The 23,679-nt window shown below is 36.2% G+C and overlaps 1 protein-coding gene across 1 annotated transcript in view; it reads right to left on the reverse strand.

Annotated features, from left to right (window-relative positions):
* LOC126470030 (dedicator of cytokinesis protein 3) overlaps positions 1-23,679 on the reverse strand; it is a 1,043,796-nt gene that overhangs the window by 30,290 nt on the left and 989,827 nt on the right. Inside the window, exons 30-31 of the mRNA XM_050097517.1 lie at positions 17,717-17,932; positions 5,200-5,331 (exon numbers count right to left, since the gene is read on the reverse strand). Of these exons, the coding sequence (XP_049953474.1) occupies positions 5,200-5,331; positions 17,717-17,932 (348 nt within the window). The remainder of the gene's footprint in view (positions 1-5,199; positions 5,332-17,716; positions 17,933-23,679) is intronic.

Here is a 23,679-nt window from a genome sequence, read left to right on the forward strand (position 1 = left end):
GATATTCCATAGGCTCTTACTTTGTTTATCAGGCGACAGTGCGGAACTGTATCGAACGCCTTCCAGAAGTCAAGAAAAATAGCATCTACCTGGGAGCCTGTATCTAATATTTTCTGGGTCTCATGAACAAATAAAGCAAGTTGGGTCTCACACGATCGCTGTTTCCGGAATCCATGTTGATTCCTACATAGTAGATTCTGGGTTTCCAAAAACGACATGATACTCGAGCAAAAAACATGTTCTAAAATTCTACAACAGATCGACGTCAGAGATATAGGTCTATAGTTTTGCGCATCTGCTCGACGACCCTTCTTGAAGACTGGGACTATCTGTGCTCTTTTCCAATCATTTGGAACCCTCCGTTCCTCTAGAGACTTGCGGTACACGGCTGTTAGAAGGGGGGCAAGTTCTTTCGCACATGAGTGGGTATGGTGCAAACTGATATCAAGAAGTGATCATGGGAGCAGAATTATATTTTGTGGATGCCTATATATGGTCTCTGTACATGAACATGCTGGGAGAAACTCAAAATCCACTTCTTCTAGTTTTCGCTTTACTTTGTACAGAGACAGGTAAGAATTTTTTGGCCCACAAAATAGACATTTCAAGAGCTTTTATGTACACCCAGCTGTCATTGAAGGCTAGGATGAAGGCTTTGGAAGTCAAAGTGGCTAAATGGAAAGTATTTGCTCTTAGATCACATTACTACTTGTTTAATACTATCCAATCAAACTTTAAAGAGGGATGAAAGAGTCAAAGCAGATGAAAAAACATTTAAAATTTGATTAAGAAGTAATTTCTCCACTCTCCTCCCTCCTTCACCCACTTCTCGCATATTGGCTTGTTAATAGATGCTACAGCCATGTGGTTAAACTGCCGACATGTAAGATGCAGCATCAGATACTATTTCTGGGGCTTCAAGTTCATGTGAGTACAATCATACCTTCAGTTTACATTTCCATATATGTACATACTCTGCAAACCATCAAACAGTGCATGGCGGAGGGTATGTTTTACTAGTACTAGTCATTTTCCTTTCTGTTCCACTGACAAATACAGCAAGAGAATTACTATATGCAAATTAAAGTGGGATGGCCGCTATCAGCTGCAGAGGGAAATTATGTGGAATCAGTGTCGATGAGCGAAAATGTGTACCAGACCACGATTAAAACCCATGATCTACTTTGCAGTAACCACTGCGCCATCTGGGACACATCGTTATCACAACTGCACAGTCTATCTTGGTATGCCTCACGGTTGATCCACACTCCCACTGAACACAACCTATCCACAGTCCCTGTCCATTATACTCCTGTTCACTACTTAGAGATTCCCACAGGAGGTCGGAAGTATTGGTGCATTCACACTGAAGAAAGTGGATCAATTGTCCAGCCAAGCTTTGAATTATTTGAATTCAACACATATAATGCTTTGAAAGAACAGACACCATGCATATTACGCAGTTGTGAAACACTATCTGCAAATTGAAGGAGGATGACTGCTATCAGCTGCAGTGAGACATTATGAGGAATCAGTGGTGATGAGCGAAAATGTGTACTGGAGCAAGATTCGAACCCAGGATCTCCTGCTTACTAGGCGTGTGCAGTAACCAAGGCACTATCTGGGACACAGCATTATCACAACTGCACGGACTATCTCAGTACGCCACACGGCCAAGCCACACTCCCACCAAAGACCACCTATCTGCCATCCCTGTCCATTATACTCCTGTTCAGTACTTAGAGATTCCCACAGGAGGTTGGACGTACTGTTGCATTTGAGTGCACTTGGTGGGAGTGTGGATTGGCCATGAGGGGTACCGAGATAATCCGTGCAGTTGCGATAATGCTGTGTCCCGGATGGGACAATGGTTACTGCACCTGCCTAGTAAGCAGGAGATCCAAGGATTGAATCACGATCTGGTACACATTTTCACTCTTAGCCACTGATTCTGCATTATGTCCCACTGTAGCTGATAGCAGTCACTCCTTTTCAATTTGCATATAGGGCTTCACAGCTTCAGGAGCTGCGTGGTGTCTGTGCTTTCAAAGGAACAGAGACCACGCATTCAAATAATTCATAAGCCTGGCTGGGCAATTGATCTACTTTCTTCAGTGCAAATGCACCAATACATCTGTCCTCCTGTGGGAATCTCTAAGTAGTGAACAGGAGTTCGAATCCCAGTCCAGTACAAGTTTTCACTCATAGCCGCTGATTCCGCATAATGTCCCACTGCAGCTGATAGTCATCATCCCCCTTCAATTTGCGTACAGTGTTTAACAGCTACAGAATCTGCATGGTATCTGTTCTTTTGAAGGAACAGACACCATGCCTTCAAAAAAATTTGAAAAATTATTGTGTTTATGCCTATGTACAGCCCCTGACCTCTCTTATCATATGTTCATGGTCCTTACATGAAATGTACATTTGCAGGAGCAGGATCATTCTGCAGTCTACTTAAAATGCTGGTTCTCTAAATTTTCTCAATATCATTTCTCAAAAAGAACATTGACTTCCCTGCAGGGATTCTGTGTGTTGACCAAATCTACCAGTAAAAAATCTAGCAGCCCCCCCCCCCCCCCCTCTGAATCTCTTAAATGCCTTCCTTTACTATGATCTGGTGGGGATTACAAACACTCAAGCAGTACTCACAAAAACCATGGGCTATCAAAAGCCAGTATGAAAGCATTAATTGTTCTCAGCATCCAGATACTCTTTTTGTCATATATCTAACTTTTTGTTATACCCTTGTGTTTTGCCTTTTCTTCTAGACCTCTTTCATCCTTATCTTCCATACTGCCACATTCCATAACAGGGTATTGAGCAGTCTTACAGTGACAGGGCAATATCTTAGAAAGTTGCTGTTCAGGAGTCTCATGGTCTAACAAGGAGATGCAACCTCACTTAAGGAAGTGCCATTTATCTTGAGGCATAAAAAAACAATAGTTGCTCTACAGATACAATTAAAAAACCCATGGCTCTCATGCTTTGAAACAGGTGTTTCTCCTTCCAGAGAAATGAGGAAAGCATATACAAACTTTTCAAGGTCTACATGAGAAAATATCCAATAATCCAAAGCAACAGTATGGTAAATAATCAGGAAGAAGAAATTAGAATTTTTTTGTTTGTAATTGTAGATCTACTGCTGCCTTCATGCCGATAAGGAGTTTTTTCAAAATCTTTATGTTATAATAAAAAAAATAAAAAAATAAAAAACACTGTCCATATTATGGCAAATGTCCCTTTACTCTCAGTAAAATAGGATTGTTCCTAAAAACTGGGTTCCTAATAAAGTCGTATTAGAGACCACTAGTGGGATATCCAAATCAATGGGAATCTTTTTCTATTGAGAATGGGCTATTGTTCTGGATGAAAGAGCAGTTCTGGAAATATTAACTCTGGCAGAAAGAGTTCCATATGCCTGATACAAATGATCCACTGTTAAGCATAACACATATATAGAAATACTTTGTGCATTTTCAATTTCTTGTATGGTATGAGGAGGTCATCTTTCTTTGTTAATACATTTCTTAAACTTTGATGAACAAGTTCAAATTTATTTTGATTTTTTGGCAAAGAGACTCCAACACCTTGACATAAATTGAAAATTTGATATTTCAGCCCAACTTTTCTCAGTTTTGAGTCTATCATCTTAACATTGGGACACTTCACTTGTCACTTGTCCTCTTCCAGTCCTCTCATTATCATATCTTTACAGTAACAGTTTCTGGAATGTTTCATAAATATTTTGATATACCTCACAAGGAAATGAATCAACACACTTGCAATATCTGATAAGCAATCCATCACTCTTGACTGGAATCCACAACAATGTATCTTCAGAGATCTGTTGCCATTTGCCTGTACTATCTAAACAGGTAAATATTATGGAAGGAGTGAAGGTAAACACTCATCATATATCCATATAATTGAAACACTGAGCCACAGACAGGCACATAAATAAGGCTGAACTGTAGCTAAGCTTTAGGACATAGGACACTAGACGTTGTCCTTTGTTATAGCTCACAAAGTAAAAAATAAAAATATGGAAAAACTGAGGCTACATTGTCCATGCAATGCGGCACAATTGTCAAACTGTTAGCTCTAAGGAACAACATTGTTCAGAAGCTTACCTACAATTTAATCTTGTGTGTACGCTTATCTACTGCTCAACAACTAATCTATATAGCACATAGCTTACTTCACTCCTTCCATTGTTTGCATTCCATCCAGGACTATGAAGAATCATGTTCATGTACAAATTATGATACAAGTATCGAATTTATTGCCTAGATTACCCAGTCATGCACATTCTTAATCAGCATTTCCACTGTTCATTTATCATCCTCAGTCAGATAACAAAATTCAATCTCTTTCACTTTTCTTTAATCTCTTGCTGCTCCCCATAATTTTTATTTGCTATTGCTTTTTGATGTTGTTATTTTTCAATGGAGTGACAAAAACTTCTATGGTCCTCAGTATTGTTAAAATATGTCAGATACTGTGACCACTGCATAGATAGTTATGTGTCCCCTCCTGTGCCCGTCACACTCTTGCTGTAATCACCCACCACCACCACCCACCACACAACAAATTGCATGGATGCTGCAAAAGGTCTCTACGAAATCAATCTATACAGATACTAATTTAGTTAGTCACTCTTTTTATGAGACAGATTCACAGAATGTTACTTAATTCCACTGTTTTCCCTAATCCATCGTGAATACTAATATTTTATTCAGTTATTCTAAATTATTTGGACCCTAAATTTTTTATTGCAAATTCCAGATTTATTTATTCCTTGATTTAAGAAAGTCAGGGTACTGTCACAGTAGTTGTTCAATCAGTAGAGCACTCCAAAGCTGGAGATAGAATCAGCATAGTAATTTTTGTCTGCTACTTTCTTAGGGACTCAAGGGATTATGTTCTTATACACATCACAAAAACATGATAAATACAACAAATTTAAGAATAAAATAACATGAATAATGAGTGTAATACACATTTCCTATCTAAATTTGTCCAGAGAAATAAGAAAGAGAGAGAAAAGAGAGCTACAAAGCACAGTTTTCACACCACTAATGTCATTATACTGAAAGTGTTGTATGCCACCTATTAGATGGAGATTGTAGTATTATCACATATACACAAGGCATTAGACACTAACGAAGAAAGTAACATTTAATGTGCAATATTTACCTGATCAAGTGTAAGATTCTTCAAACGTTGTACATGTTCTGAGAATTCAGGGTGGTACTTCACAAACTCAGGATTAAGAAATGCTTGTTGGTATTTTGCTATGCCACCCATAACATTTGCATCAATTATCCCCTAGAATGATAAAAAAATACTTCATTGCTCAATAAACACATGTTTTGCATTAACATTCATTCACAACAATTTGATGTAAATTTCTTAAATGAATTCTTCTACATTTGATTAGTACGTATTATAACACCAAATTTAAAATCAACATATTCAAAAAATGTTCTTCTGTTCCATTATTTACAAGTAATGGGGTGAGAAAGAATTTTCAGTCATCTTAATGTTTTTATTAAAGGATTTTGTCATATTTTTACTTGTGCACTGCTATATTTTTCTTCATAAACAGCAAGTGAATGAAACTAATCAACAGGGAGAAAGAGGATGAAGATACTTTGGATCCTGTATCTAGACCAAAAGTGATTTTTAATGTGGAGCAATAGCTATGCAAATCACTTTAAAAAATAATGATTTTTTTGCCAACTTCAGCCTAACATGGATCATAGGAATCAGCTGGTTTGCAGGTTAGACCTTTCTTTACCTCCCAGTCTCTCTTCATTCTGTAACATTGCTACCTAGTTTTAAGGAAAATTTGTGGGAATATGTAAGAAAGTCACTCTGGACCATGGTGTTAGCAACTGTTTGCCAGTAAGCATGCAGTTTCTTGAGCATTATTAAAGTTTCTTCTTTATTGTTGGCAAACAATGCCAAATCATCAGCAAATGCTAGGCACTCCACTTTCAAACTCTGTTTCTTTGGATCTTAATAGATTTCTTCTACTCCTTCCTCTTTTGTGACATCATTCCATTTTCTCATTATCTCTTCCATGATGATCATGAACAAAATGGGTGACAGTTCATCTCCCCACCTGTCTCTTGTCTTAATCTCAATGGGCTCTAAAATTTCCCCATTAACTGAATTCTTCCAAAATACTGAAGAGGGTCTGCTGGATAATTGAGTTATATGCTTTTTTGAAGCAAACAAACAAAACTACAGTATTTCTACCTTGGTATTCACTCATTTGATGGTAATAACAAAATTCCTCGGTAACTGTTTGGGTCAATCCCTTTTATGGATGATCAGACAACCCAATGTTACACACATACCATATGTGAGCATTTGTGGACAGATTAAGTCATCTGCACATATACAGGTTTATGCTGTTTGTAGTTCTGTATCAAGTACAGTAAGAATATCGGATTGTGGGCAATAAAGTCAGGAGCAGAAATCTAACTGGCTCAAGTTACTTGGCATACAGTAAGATGGAACTTCAGGTAGAAATGTCATATAATTAGAGTGAAACAATACTCTGTGGGTCAAGAACTAAGAAGTATGTCTACGTTTATTTCTACGATAATGATAACATGCTGGAATCATGACAAAATTGAGGACACGGCTGATTCCTATAGCGGTGTGCACAAAAGAAGTTAGGTGGTAGGGGGAAGTGCCTTGTACCACATGATGCTCCGCCCAATAGCTTCTTTCTACCACATCTGTCTACAGTGTGCAACTGGAGGAGTGCATAGAACTGTTATCATTGACTATCATGTTATTTTAGTATGGTCAGGGTACTTAGCTACTGTAGAGTTCATTATGAGTGAAACAATGCAAAACATGAGAAGAATGATATTATGAAGTAACAGTGATAATTTTTCAAGCATATAAATGTTTACAGGGAATGTCAGAAGTAGAAACAGTGGCCCAGTGTGGCACTACACCAGTATTGCCCATTACCATGGTAGGCAATAGCTGGAGCATGGGGTATGGGTCAGAGACAGAAGGCACACTGGTGGAGCCATAGATGTCTACTCCATCTCTTTCTGTGCAGAGCACACCACATAGCTACTTCTTCACGGCACATCACTACAGAATCATAATGGGCCAATTTTGTGTGGCTTATAGACTGCTGCAAGTAAACACTAGATATTCCTACAAATTATCTAGTTGTTTATATTCAGCAACTGAAAATGTCTGTTAGTAACAAAATAATCATTAATTCTTGCATTATGCAAAGAACTATTACTCATCAACAGTTAATAGTGTAGACACATAAATATTAAGGATACAATAAAAGATTAACAGGAGGAAATAGGTAAAAATGAGAAAGCAACAGTGTTTCATCTGATAGTGTGTAAGATATTCAATTACATCCTATCTAGGCACAAATACAATAAAGCCACTTATCATTAATGATAACTGTTAACAGTCAATTTTTAGTCTTTAATTTTTAGTATTTATGGTTTTCAGAATAAGCAAGGTTGAAAATGTAATTGTATTGAGTGCTCAGTATAGAATAATTGATAAAAATATCAAAGGCCTAATCTAAATATTAACAAAAGCGGAGAACAAAATATAAGATAGTTGCAAGTGGTCATACTGAACCATTATCATTAACTGGGTTACATTCAAAAACATAATACATATCAAAGAAGAAAATCGCTGAAGCTAATTGGCCATCCTATGAAAAATGAACAAGTAAGGAAATTTCAGTCATTAGATAATTTTGCTACCTTATACTGGCAGCATGCCAACTCACCTGCTAATATTTTGGTAGTTAAAAGAGATACCTGTAGTTTTATTAATTATTACTGAATTAATAAGATTTGAAATACATTTTCTGCTTTTTTCTTCTCATTTGACTTTTAGTTATTGACTTTCAATTATGTGTGTGACGATATCATTAAAATTATGTTTGATTAACTGACTGATTGATTTTTATTGGTCCAGATATATCATACAGCAAAAATTATACAACTGATATAGGGTAGCAATTTAAAATTAGGTACATATTCTTAAATTCTTTTTTTTTTTTTTTTTTTTTCCCCCCCCCCCTACATATTCAGAAATTCTTTTACGAAGCAGAAACAGTGCATTATTAAAAATGCCTTTAGTTCAGTTTTGAATTTTTTATACATAGCGATTTTTTTTCCCTCCAGTATCTTATTGTGAGTATTACACCAACAAAATTATGCTCCTCTGATACATTGTAATTCTGTGATTGTTTTGATGAATATTTGCTTTCCCTCTGGTATATCAGTTCTGCACATTTTTGTTTTGTAGTAGTTTGCCTGTTTTCAAGAAGTAGTCTCTTTTTTTTTTCAAGGTTTCATTTCACATCTAATTTTCAAGTGTTCTTCTGGTTGATGTTATATTTTCTTTGGTTAAGCTCAAAACAAGAAAATAACTATTTATCCAGTAACAAATGCTAATGCTCTCCCTAGTCATTAAGCACAGCTAGTTGGGATAAATAATATACTAGCTTACAGCATTGATACTCCATAGTGGAAATCAGTTAGAATAATTAATGGTTGTAGGAAAAATGTTTTTGAGAGTGGTTTTATAATGAACTAGATGCTAACATAAAATTTAATCTATTCCATAATAAACTCATATCATTTTTAATAAACTCATATCATTTTTGAATATAACTTTCCACATAAGGTAATCTGAAAAAAAAAACATTAAACAACCACATAAAAAAGCACAGATCACTAACAGGATCAAAGTATTTTGTGAAAGGAAGAGAGAAATGTGTCTGTTGGCAACAATAAGTAGAGATCATGCAGTAGTTGCACACTACAAAAATTACTCAGAATTATTTTAAAAAGTTATTAAAAATCAACTAACATCCACAGAATGTCAGAAATCAGTAATTCTGACAACAGACTTAGGGCTGTATGGAATGAAGTGATACAAGAGACAGGATAACAAGGCACAGAACATGATAACATCACTATTGAACTGAATGAGTCCTGAGTAGCAAACAAATTTAATAAACATTTCTTAAATATAGTAGAAAGTATAGTGGCAAACAGTTCAAGAGAAAAATCACAGCAGTATGTTGGAAAAGCAACGCTTATAAAATTCAGTCATATGAGAGTATCACCAACTTCTTCCGAAATTAAGAAAATTGTATATTGTCTCAAAAATAAAATCTCATCTGGTTTAGATGGTGTTCCAAATAGAGTACTAAAGATTTGTTCCCATATAGTAAGCCTGGTCTTATCTGAAATATATAATACATTGCTAACTCAAGGCATTTTTTCCAATGAGACTGAAATGTGCCACTGTTAAATCACTCTTTAAGGAAGATGATATGAGAGATGTCAATAACTACTGACTTGTTTCACTGCTGACATAATTTCCCAACATTTTTGAGATGGCGATGTATTCTAGAAGATTTTACATTCTGTTGGGCCCACAGCATACTATACATTTGTATAAGACATTATGGAAATGAATGCTCCAAACCAGCTGCATTAAGGTGATATGGTGTTTAATATTTTACATGACAGGCCTATTTCGGCTTATTGACATCATCAAGTGACCTGCAAAATGACATAAGTGAGATTACCTGTACACAAATTGTGGCTAGAATGAGATTGTCACTCTCCAGTGGAGTGTGCACTGATATGAAACTTCCTGGCAGATTAAAACTGTGTGCCGGACCGAGACTCACACTCGGTACCTTTGCCTTTCGCGGCTAAGTGCTCTACCAACTGAGCTTTACTTCTGATAGTACCTCATCTCCTACCTTCCAAACTTCACAGAAGCTCTCCTGCAAACCTTGCAGAACTAGCAGAAGTAAAGCTGTGAGGACACGGCGTGAGTCGTGCTTGGGTAGCTCAGTTCGTAGAGCACTTTCCCGCGAAAGGCCAAGGTCCTGAATTCGAGTCTCGGTCCAGCACACAGTTTTAATCTGCCAGGAAGTTTGATATCAGTGCACAATTCACTGCAGAGTGAAAATCTCATTCTGAAAACATCCCCCAGGCTGTGGCCAAGACATGTCTCCACAATATCCTTTCTTCCAGGAGTGCTAGTTCTGCAAGGTTCGCAGGAGAGCTTCTGTGAAATTTGGAAGGTAGGGGATGAGGTGCTGGCAGAAGTAAAGCTGTGAGGATGGGATGTGAGTCATGCTTGGGTAACTCAGTTGGTAGAGCACTTGCCCATGAAAGGCAGAGGTCCCGAGTTCAAGTCTCGGTCTGGCACACAGTTTTAATCTGCCAGGATGTTTCACAAATTTTGGCTGTTTTACTTTTATATTTGTGTTGGTATTTATGTCTAGTCAGAAGTTTAGAAGAGTATCTCACCTGAGCAACCATAATATCCTCAGTAAATGACAGTTTGGATTTCAGAAGAGTTGCTCTACTGAGATGTTCACTCACCAAAGTTTACAAGCATTGAATAACAGGATAGCACTGGTTTGTATTTTCTGCAACCTATCTATGCAACATGTGTGAACCACAGAGTGGCGAGAAATCAAGTACGAGGTTCCCCAAGGCTCAGTCTTAGGTCCACTATTATTCCTCATAAATCTAAATGATCTTCTGTCTAATATACGACAAGCAGAATTAGTTCTTTTTGCAGATGGCACTAGTATAGTACTCAATCCAAGCATGCATACAGAAACAGAAGAAATGTTAATTATTGTTCTTAAAAGTATCATTGACTGGTTGTCTGTGAATATTCTCAACCTCAGTTTTAAAAAGACACACCATATTCAGTTCTGCACATGTAGGGGTACACCAGTGATTAATGTAACACATGATGAAGAAATAATAAATAGGATGGAAACTTCAAAATTCTACATATTCATGTTTGTGCAGCTCTAAACTGGAAGAAGCATCATTTTGGAGCTCCTAAAACAATTTAGTTATGTCACATTTTCACTAACAATCATTGCAAATGTTGGAGAGGGACAAATCAGCATGTTGACATATTTTGCAAATTTTCATTCAATAATACCAACGGAATAATGTTTTGGGGTAACTCATCTCTAAGAAAGAAAATCTTCATTGTTCAAAAATGTATTGTAAGAATAATATGTGGTGCATCTTGTAGACATCTGTTTAAGGAGTTGGGAATTTTGACTTTTGCTTCACAGTATATTTATTCCCTGACGAAGTTCATTATAAATAATCCACTGCAGTTCAAAAAGATCAATGATGTACATAATTATAATACCAAAAGGAAAAATGACATTCTTTAATCTACATTAAGGTTGTCTTTAGCACAAAACAGGGGTGCACAATGCTGCAACAAAAAATTTTTGTCACTTGCCGGTGATATAAAATATGTGTTAGAAGAATCTCTAGTATTGTAATGTCTAGAAGGTGGTGGGTAGGAATTACTAACTCATGTCTGTTTATTTAATGATAATAATACACAAAAATTTTAAAAAACGTATAAATGTTTAGCATGTAGCCATATTTTCAAATCACGTGAATTCGATGTGAATGTAAAATGATTCACTCCACATAATTATGACTTATTGTAAAAATTTCCCCCTGGAGCATGAAACTACATAACTATTGTTCCACAATGTATTTCAATAATGTATGCAGGGTTAACTGACACACACATTTTGTGGTTAACTGATCAGTGGTGTAGTTATACCCACAAAAAACATCTCTTATGCCTACTCTTGTATTTACTATATCATACATAAATAGAAGTATAATTTAGCACTGGAACTAGGTATACTATGAATTACAGTGTCAAAAATGTCAACAATAAGACAGTGGACCACCGGTCATTCAGATTATCCACCATAACTGCTGAAAGATGCAGTCATTCATCATAATCACAAACCAATTTTCTTGTGGATATTAGACACAACCATTGGTATCCTTTCACAGTATACAGAAAAGCATTTGCTCTAGAAATTGACACTGTCAATTATAGGTCATCAAATAAACATTTGGAAATTTTCACAGAACTTAGAGAAAAGACACTTTCTGTATTATTACTGCTTGTGATATCCATTATGGTTTAACCACAAAAAGATGCATGAATCTGCTAAAAGGGATTGTAAAATACTTACCAAAGAAATGGGAAAGGGATGACACAACTGAACTGGAATGGCTCACAATGTTGATGAAACGGAACTGACTTTAAATGAAAAGACAGGTTTGAACTGCTAGACATACAGGTTCACAAGCTGGAAGAGGCAGCAGCATCCACTATGTGGGAGTCGCCAGTAGTGTTCAATATGACACACTGCAGAGCATGTTAACAAGCTATGTCTTGTAAGGTATCTTTGCCTTATGGTGATGTTTGGTATAGGAGTCGAGTAGTGGCTAGCGCACCGAACCTATTTGAGGCTGGAGTGCTGAATGAGATTTTCGAATAGTTTCATGGTTTAAGAATAGCCTGAGTACTAAATGCATAAGTAGACAAAATACAAGTGTACATTAATGAAATTGTCTTTAAAGTAGTTGGGACATGGTTACTGTGACTACAAGTCATACAAATGCTATTGTTGTCGGAAGTTGAAATGGGAGTGGGTACACATTGTGCAGTAGAAAAAAGTATACGTGTTTGTATTCATTTTGTGAATGAGCATCATATTGAGGGACTTGGTACTGGATTGTCTGGTATTTATTCCTCCCACAACAATACCTTACAAGTGAAACCATGACCAGACAGTCTCTGGTATAAGAGTATGTGGGGGAGAATAAACTGACATTATGAGGTTAAAATTAAAACAGAGATTGCAAAAGAACTGGCAGCATGTGCTATCAATAGCCTTGATGATACCCACCATCAAGCAGAGAGACAGTGTGGCCTAAAATGAATGGAGTTTTTGAACAGTGAACTGAATAAATTCAGTGCATTCATATGATTTGGATGATGGAAAAAACTATGAGGACATCATGAAGCAGCCTTCAACACTGAAGAGGATGCAACAACCCACAACAATAACAGTTCAAGATAACAGGAAGTAAATATGCATAGATTTTAGTTAATCTAGTTAGGTCACACAAAAAGTTATACAGAAGATGAAGAATGACAAAGTATGCATGATGTGTTTCAGAATTATTTCTACCTTCAGAAATCCAAGTGCAAAGACAGCACAAGACAAGAGCATTACCAGTTGTGTAAGTAGTCTCTCATCTCATGTTACATACACAACTGCTAACACTCGTATCCTTGTGCTATCTTTGCACTTGGATTTCTGAAGATGAAAATAAATCCAAAACATGTCATGCATACTTTGGATGAATAAAGTCATTCTTCACCTGCTGCATGACTTTTCATGTGACATAAATAGCTTAACTGTAGATCTATGCCTATTTAGTAGAATTGTCTCTAGCTTCCAACATGACTTAATGTCATACCTTCATAAAGGAAAAGTAAGATTATGAGAAACAAAGTTATAGATTAGGCAGAGCAGTGGTGCAGTAGAATATTTGTTTGAAACAGTCATACTTTTGAAGTGTGAAATAGTGAGTGGCAATTCAAACTGGACTGAAGAACTAGTCAATAGCGAATAGTGAATAGTGTTTTATTCATCTCATAACATACAATTTCGAATCATATGATTAGTGTACAGGAGACACGTCAAAAAATGGATAACACAACTTAGGCCAAATTGGTACAAAGAATTTTAACATTAATATGAACTTTCATTTTTCTTTCCTCCCTTTTGTGAAGGACAGCTACATTTACACACAAGACTATATGTAAATTTATCCTGCTCAAATGTTCAGTTCATCCTTCATGAACTCCTCAACAGTGTAGTAGCAGCGTTTGACAAGTATATCATATAGCTTTGTTTTCAGTGTCTCTAGGTTCATACTCAGAACATTCTTTCCTTTTAGCTTGTTATGAATTTTCATTGCCATATACTGAGGAGACTGTGCATATACGTTTAACCGATGAGTGGGAAGCATAAAATTGTCTTTGTTTCTCGTGTTATATTAGTGATTGAAACAGTTTTTCTTGAATAACTCTAAATTGCTATGGTAAAGATTAATATCATAGATGTATAAGGAGGGAATTGTTAATAACTGTTGTTTTTCAAATAGTGGGCGACATGATGTCCTTGGATGGGCAGTACACATGTTCCTTATTATTCTTTTCTGTAGCTTTAGTATGAGCAATATGTTTCCAATTTGTTAAGACAGAACTATTACAAAATTATTCATCATAGCTCAAACTGGGAATGATGTTAAATGTAGTGGCACACCTTCTTCAATGTCATGTCATGGGTGACAAAAGGAGGAGATAGGTTATCAGTGAAGTGGGAATACAAAGTCAACTTAATGCTTTCATTGATTTCCTAAGGAAAGAGAAGGAAGAACAGCAGGCACAACAGGAAAAGCAGGAGGAGGCATGAAAGAAAGCATTTCAAGAACTGTGAAAAGGTCAGCAGAAAAGAACAGCAGGACATAAGAGAAGTTAGAGAAATTTTGATATCATCATCCAGTAAGCTAGGAGAAGATATGAGGATTTAGAAAGTGACAATCAAGAACAAAACTTGCAAATGTGGATGAAGGACTACAAAAACAAGACCAAACTGAAGCAGCTGCAGATACAAGTGAAGAAATCTGAGTGCAGATTTATATCAGGTAGACTGAAAGAAAAGAGCAATATGCAAACAATGGATAATAGGGAAGAATGTACACAATGGGTACTTTGGAAGAAAAAGAGACTGCAAGTTTTATTGTGTTGTAATGACAGTTAGGACACAGTGGCGTTTAATACAACTTTACAAGTGTAACTTATGTTACCTGTTAGTAGACGCTTAGGCACATTTTAAAAATGTCATGGGCTAATAGCAACATTGAATACAGATGACTATATCATGCAAGCACAGGATGCACTCACAGCAGCCACATAAGGGGTTGCTGGAAGCAATTCTGCAAATGCACGGGGCCCACTGCCACCACAGGCTGCCAGCACTGAGTGAGAGCAATGATCTACAGCTACTACATCAAGACAGCAGCTGATGTTTACAAACAAGACTACCTGTACTAAAGTGTGGGCATGTGACGTGCAGTCCATCTCCCTATTATGGACTGCAAGTGGTTAGCATCACACCCTTGAAAGTTCTTATGTGCATAAGTGCAAGTGCGAAAAAAGGTGCATAAAGAGAGAGAGAGAGGGAGAGAGAAGAAGTGGAGATACAGAGAACATGAAAGTGTAAGATGGATTGGAAGTAAAGGTGTAAGATAACTGATTAGGGGCTAATGTTTCAAGTCTAATTATCTTTGCTTAATAGTTAACTCTACTTTATCTTTTCTCTGTTTGCCATGTTACAATTGAAGGACACTGAATCACTTGAGAAAGAGGGATTTATTTATCATGAGTATATATGTATGTGAGAGTATATGTTGGTATTCTCTCTAACCTTTCGATAATGTTGAATGGTTGTACGGAAAATTAGTGCATCATGTCAGTATGTGAATTCACTTTTATTGCCTGAGAGCTTTTGTCTGTTTTGGTTTTTTCTGTTTTCCAAATTTTCTTGTCAAATTTGAAAACATAAATTAGTGTGGGGTTATAAGATATCTTTACCTTACAGAGATCTTTGGTGTAACAGTCAAATGGCAGCTAGCCTGCCAAACAGAATTGTGGCCAGAGTGCTGAGTGAGATTTTGGAATAGTTTTTTAGTATAAGAATAGCCTGAATGCTAAATTTATAAGCAGACAGAGTATAAGTGCATATTAATGAAAATGTGTTTAAAGTAGTTGACCCATTGTTGTCACAACTAGTGGTCATACAAATGGTATTGGTGTTAGAAGTTGAAATGGGAATCGGCATGCTGAGTGGAGTAGGAAATAGTGTATGCGTCTGTACTCATTTTGTGATGAAGAATTAGTTTCTGTATAATAAATAGTTCTCGATATAATTGTGGTGTGTGTGTGTGTGTGTGTGTGTGTGTGTGTGTGTGTGTGTGTGTGTGTGGGTGGAGGGGGAGGGGGTGCTTCATCTTTCCAAATTATCAGCATATTGAGTGACTCTGTACTTTACTCGGTATTTAACCTCCCTCCCCTACATATTGATACCTCACAATTTGTTGAAAGAGATGCACTTGTGGCAGTGGTTGCAATAATTAGCACTTCAGGAACAGCTGCACTCCCATTACTTGTGTTTCTTAGAGTGAACTTTGAAAGATCACATACTGCTCAGTAAGCCATTTGGCTCTCAATATGAAGCCTTAACCTTGGTCTGGATGAAGAGTGAATTACATTTACCAGTTCTACAGCACATCACCTAATGCGAAAGGCAAACAAAAGAACATCCTATGCTCATAATCTTGGACAGTTGTGAATTCCACATAAGCATAGCTCCATTTATCATGTGCAAAAGAGAATTGTACTATTCTGATTACTCTGCCACCTCATATAAGCCACAATTTGGGAGTTTTTCTTCCTCCAAAAAATTCTATGATTCAGCATGCTGTGATTTTATGGCAAGTGCAGGGGCAGATGGTCTGATGGGCAGAGCATTTCCCCTCAACTTCACTAACCAAAATATGTGCAATGGTTTCAGGGAATGTGGCATTGAACTACTAGACAGAAACATCTTTGAAGCTCAACACTATCTGATAGCATTTGACTCGTGAAACTATGCCACCTCTATCATCATGAGCAGATAATAACTACACATCTGAACACTGCTCAACCTACCAAGAGTTTGATGTCTTAACTATGAGGAATCATCTTAACCAGAGTATGTTTCTTGTGATGAAGACAGTGTGGTGTAGTCCTCAGGAAATTTTGTGATTGTGAAGGCCCAGAGCACAGATTTTACAACTTTTTAATTTTATCCATATTTTGCAGCTTCATTACATTATGTTGCTATCCTCCTACATCTCCTAAAAGATATTCATTTTACATACGTATAACTGGAACAACTAAATTTATGTCAACAGATGAAAGAATTTGTCTACACCATTTCAATTAGGATTACTTTGCTATGCAAGTATGATATTTTTTCCTTGCACTCTGAGAGAATCCATGGTGTATTAGCTATTTATAAGTCTTTTCTGGCTGTTGTTATTCTGTTATTGTTATTTTTATGTCAGTATATTGTATTCAGTAAGGTAAAATCACTGTTTTTTATGATAAGTATAATGTTTTTGAATGTAAACCAGTTAATGATAATGGTTCAGTTAACCCCAGTACATGACACAGTTAACCTGCTGCAGGAAGTTAAGTGGACCACTTGCAACTATCTTACTTTTTGTTCTCTGCTTCTGTTAATATTTACATTAAACCCTTAATATTTTTATCAATCATTCATTGCTGAAATCTAAATACAATGACATGTTCAACATTTACTTATTATACAAAATATGAACATGAAAAAAATTAAAAGTACAAATGGCTCAGTCAAACTAATTTTAGCTTATATATTGAATCATTCTCTGCACTTAAATATTGTTCTGTTTGACAGGATACATGGCAAATTATGTGCAAAGAAAACATGGAAATTCCTACAGTAAATTCTGAATGATTTTTCTTTTCCAAGTTAAGTTATTCCCATCTGTGTTTTACTTTACTTTATCAGAACAGAACTTGTACATATTTCCATTTATCAGAACAGAACTTGTACATATTTCCAGTGCATTTTTAGTTGTGTGCAGATGCCAATCACTGTATTGAAAAGCTCCCTCTCTGAATGTCAACATTATAATTTTAGAGGAGAAATACTATATCATACCTGCAACCTCATGCTGAAAGGGTTGATATTTCTCTTTGGTTCAGCAGTATACTGATTCACAAGTTGCCGCAATTCCTTGTTAACACTTTCCATTGTTTCACATGCAAACTGCACTGGTGCCAATTCCTCCACTCTTTTTTCAATGACTTCAAACCATCTAAGAATTCCTGGTAAGGAACTGCTTGTAACAAGTATGGTCCTCTCTATCCATAGACTCTAGAATTAAATGATAAAATAAAATTTATTCTTATAATCATGAGGAAGAAGTTACATACTATTAAATGTTGCAAGTTTGAATACAAAAAATTATTAAGTATGATCTGCTGTGCCAAAGCAATCGGAATTTTGTAACATTTCCATAGAGCAAACATAACACTGTAACATAACTAATCTTCACATAAGGGCAAGATAAGGTAGTAATACTACTAGATGTTATTTTCATTAGACTTATCTTGATCAGAGCAATACCGAAGTGATCTACACTCCTGGCAGAACTCCCACAACTGTGCACCACTATCCAACCTACACCCACCCGCAAATTTTGTAATTCTCACAACATATTTAATAAAAATTAAATATTGTGAAAAATATTACTTAAATGGGCTATATTCATGAAATCATTGCACAAAACAAATTAAATGTGTCATTGTAGTAAATAATTACAAACTATATAAACTTCATAACAATTGAAACTAAAACAATATTTATATCTCATGGTTTATGGTAGCTACTGCACATTGTTTTATAAGAAGAGGCAAGTCTGTGTTGTACAGCCTGTGAGCAGGCTACTGGCCTGACTAGGTAGAATACAGCCTTCTCTAGCCACTGAACTAGGAGCAGGAGGATGATGGTGTATAATTAAGAATGAATTTTATTTTCTCATCATAATTTGTTAATAGTGCACAAATAATTAATGAGGTATAAAAGGAAAGGAGTTATAATGAATAGTTGAGAAAATATCCCAGCTTAGAATTTGCATTTTCATTATAATCCTATTCTGCAGTCCCCTGCTTTGGGCAAAGCAAACTCATTGATTATATTGCTGATGAAGATCAGTCACAGAGCATACATCTGTTTACATGACGGTTCAACTTATATGAATGGAGTATAGCTGTCTATAGACATAATGACTAACAATTCTTGTAATATTATTTTTCAACCACAGAAGGATTTTTCTTGAATTCTTTTTTTAATTTACACAGCAGATCATACTAACTGAAATCTGGGAGTAGCAAATGTAGAAGCTGTAGTGGGGGGAGGGGGGGAATCCCTCCACCATATTTCTTTCATTGCACCACCACTGCATATTACTCCATTCCTCAGTTAGCAGAAATCGACAAAAATCAGAAGCCTTGAGTCACATAGCACATTTGCTTCAGCACCTACCTCATCAGTCTCTGAATGTCTACAATATTGTAGTGATGTAGCAGGAAGAACACTGTGCAGGCGACAGCTGTATGAACATAGTGTACGTAAATCATTTTAATGACAAAAATCTTTTCAGTAACAGTTGTTTTTGTATGATGATGTTACCTGGGCAAAAAGACACAGCAGAAATGGCACTGTGGCACCAATGTGCATTTACAGTTGCAAGCCAAGAGAAAGGCTCAAGACATAAGATATGAAAACATATGGCAGGAGAACTCACATCAGTTTAGCACCCTCTCTGTGCCTCCACTGTTGGTTCGGGCCTATCTCACTATCCCTTTATATGGCCCAGATCATGAGACATACATGCCTCTATTAGATTTCAAAAAGTTCTGTTAATTAAATAACAATTTCTAATTTTTGTATCAATATTTCTCAATTTTGTATTTTGGCCTACACTAGTAGCTTCTAATACATGTATGACGTTTCTTAGTTTCAGTTTCTTGACAGCACAGAATATAACATCTAGTTTATGTGATGTAAGTAAATTCTTAGATAGGTTACACATGGAAAGTTTTTTTTCTACCTTGTTTATCACCATCTGAAGTACATAGTTATTTATAAGCATCTCTAGGGCTTCAAAACGACTGTGTGCAACTACAAGAGATAGCTAAGACACATACTTCAGTGATTACCCAACAGAGGATCTCTGTAAGCTTTGATTCAGTAGAAGTGAGTCAGTTGAGACATTGCAGCAGAAATTTCATAGTAGATAGCAGCAGGAGTTTAATGGATTAAAGACTAGTACAAGAAATTAAATGAGATACGATCTTGTTGCAACACAAAGAGCCACAGTGTGTGGCATGTATGGGAAACATTTGTGAGTGGCACAAACAAATCAATGAAACATCTGCAGGTAACTTCATTTCACTATGTGAGAATGCTCAGACTCACTTATATTCAGTCTTTATCACAGTCTTCCAGCACTGGATTTTATATCCCACCCATCGTAACTCTCCTCTTCTGTAATGGCCTCCATGGCTCCAGGAGATTATTATCATATTGGGTAATTGCAAAGATAATGTGCTCGTGGTCCCATGTCTGCAAAAGCTGGAACAGTTTTGATGATAGGTCATGAATTCAGTTTCTGATATTGGAAATGGAAATGCCATGTGGCTAGGGCCTCCCGTTGGGTAGACCGTTCATCTAGTGCAAGTCTTTCGAGTTGACGCCACTTTGGAGACTTGCGTGTTGATGGGGATGAAATGATGATGATAAGGACAACACAACACCCAGTCCCTGAGTGGAGAAAATCTTCGACCCAGCTGGGAATCGAACCCGGACAGTGAGGTATGACATTCCGTCACAATGACCACTTAGCTAACAAGGGCAGACAGTTTCTGATATTGATGGTGATACATTGAGCAATTTTAGGCAAGAGTAAATGACAATGCCGACATTTGTTGAATCAACTGATGTACCCCTTTTTGTGTCATTTGTAAGTACTACACAGATATGTTCTGAAGTCCCAGAGGCACTTATGAATTACTGTATAAAGCTTCAGCTGTTTGTATTTCATGACACTGTTCATTAGATCATAGTAGAAAGCCTGGTAGGGAGACAGTTGTCCCATTACTCAGCCAAACCAAAATATACCATATAGTCTTTATGAGAAAAACAATTCTGTTACATGGCACCAGCTGTAGTTATTCTACAAAACTTGTGAGAGAAGTGTGCAACATCAGGAATTGTGTAAATAAAATGGGCCAATAAGTAATAATTTGTTTTGAGACAAAGACAAAAGTGTATAATGGTTTTTCTTGTCAGTCAATAGTTTTCTAGAACTCAATTCCCAACCTGCAATTCAAGCAAAAAATCAATAAATGAGTATATGAGACTAAACACAAAAAGACAAAAAAGCTTTCTTCTATGTGACAAAATCTCACTGCTTAAGTTAGATGTAAAATTGGATGCTTCTGATATTAATTGGTAGAAGGCCATATGTGAATAGTAGCTCAGCAAATGCAAAACAACAACTGATATTAGAGCATTCCTCACGACAAAACCAGGGGAAGTTTTCAAGCTAGCTTTTGTTTGTGTATGCTTGTGTTCCTGTGCATGTGTACATATGTATGTCTTTATGAGACATGAGATATGGAATGTTTCAGATTTCCTGTAAAATTATATTACTTGGATACTCTGATTGACACCTTAGAATAACAAAAGTAGAAACCACATCTTGATAATGGTATCTGATAACTGATAAATACAACTAAAGGACACCCACTCAACACAAGTTAAAATTATGTGACAAGAAAAAGAGCAATCATTACATTTATGAATTCTTCTGTCACATCTTGGTTGAATAGTTTAATATTTAAGATTAAAAAACAAACAAATTTAATTTTTGTTTTACTAATATTTGTTTATTTTGAAACATTTTTTGCTTATTGGGCCACCGTAGGGAAACAATTAGATGCTGGCATCTGCCAGGCCACAGTGTTTTTCTGAAGATGGCCCAGTGAGCCGAAGACTGGACTAAAATAAACAAATATTAAGATTAGTAGAACAAAAATGCAGTAAAAACAAATGTCTCGATGCTGCAATTAGAAAACAACATAATCAGTACTGATATTGATATTCTCTAGTTTCTTCTCTGCATTTTAAATTGTTTATCCAATTCATATAGAGGGATCCTTATTTTTATGCAGTTGTTTGACTTTGTGTTCTCCACAAACACAAAGATTTGTCAGAAATTAGACGCACTAAGGGCTACTAAAATTTCATAGGTACATAATGCCTCAAGTAAGTCACAGATGCTAAATGATATGGATAAATACATCATAACAAATAAAATCTCACACACATGTTCAAAAACTGTAAAGATAAAAATAATGGTTTAGCAGTGGATCAAGGAAAATAGGAAACAGGTGTTGTGGACTGAAATGAAAATGAAACAGTTGCTACCCTGCTTCCTCTTAACTGCCCAATCTGTACAGTGCTATCATTTTTGCAGTGTGGAATTGTAGAGTTGTCTTCATTTTTCTATTAACATATCTGCAGTCCTTCCTAACCACTCTTATAAGGAAGAAGGTTTGAAAGCAAGGGCTGGAGATAAGAGGCCTCGCAATCAACAAAGTTCTCAACTCTATCTTCATTTGCTTGACCTTTATTCTCCTCCAACATTCTAACTTGCCTATTCACACGTATTATCCAGATTTCAAAGCAAACATAACACAGACATTCAAATAACTCATTATACAAATACCATTGTCACCAATGTATACATTTAGTTACATCCCGCAAAATACTTAGTATGGTTTTCAAATATATGGGATGTGTAAAGATTGGTTAATCCAAATAATAAGTATAGCTCCATGACTGCAGTGCCAAAAATGCCGAGCAGAGTGAACTATATGCAGAGTCCTCATAAAACTTACTCTTCTGTTTGTCAGGCCACTGCAACAGAACTAATACATAATACTCTTGGAAGCCCCCATAATATTTTCTACTGACTCCACATCACATTTTTTCATGTTTACTGTGTAGTTGACACTAATGGTGTCTATAGGGATTTGAATCTGAAAAAGATCTTTTTGATACACTCAGACGCATGCTTCAGTTCCCATTACATTATTAACATCCACTATTTTGAACACAGTATCTGCCAAAGCCCCCTGTTTTAAATTAGCATTACACAGTAACCTATGTGCCTTCTGCAGCTTACAATGGGAGGCACTTTAAAATCTGATACTAATCTCTCTCTCCCAACAAATTGGACAGAGGCGAAGTATTAGTTTGTACAATAACTGATGGAGGATTATTCTGCATGACATGTTGCACTACTTCAAAGATATGTGGAATATTATAGGTATATGGTACCCCAGCTAATTATGTGGAATATGATAAGTATATGGCCCCCCAGTCAAAGTAGATCACAATATGGATGTGATCTGAAGTAATGACAGTAAAAAAAATAATTAATTAATTATATTTTGTAAAGAAAACTTATGTTAAACTGACACATTCCACATCAATATGTAATGTTGTATTCATGATCTATGGCACAAGTATTAATGTGATGTAATTGTTCAAAAATTATTCACATGTTAGAAGACGGTCTTTCAGTTTCACCCATAACTCACAGGATACACCTGACCCTTTTCAAATACATTTTAATGGTAAATGCTAAATGGACTGCAATCTGTATCACTACTGCAGCAAAATGACATTAATGATTACTCCTATTCTTTCTGTTCCCATCCAGCCACTACAGACAATAATACTGACAAACTGAAAGAATTGGAGCTTTTTACAGCCCTAAGATCTATACAAAGAGCAGTTATTTCAAACAATTAATTAATTTCTTCCCTCGTGTAGGCATTCTTTTTATATTGCCATGGGGCATGCTGCTTGCTTTATGAAGTAATGTGCTGCACATCACCAGCTGAAATCCCATCACCAGAAATGATGTGTTATTTAGTAGTTATCATTTCAGGAAGGTTCTCACAACTTATTATGTTTTGAACATTAGCATGTTCTGGAGTATTCTATGTTTGTACAAATAGCAACACTTTCTATCCATGAATCCAGTT

This window comes from Schistocerca serialis, chromosome 3, assembly GCF_023864345.2.
Source record: "Schistocerca serialis cubense isolate TAMUIC-IGC-003099 chromosome 3, iqSchSeri2.2, whole genome shotgun sequence".
NCBI lineage: Eukaryota > Metazoa > Arthropoda > Insecta > Orthoptera > Acrididae > Schistocerca > Schistocerca serialis.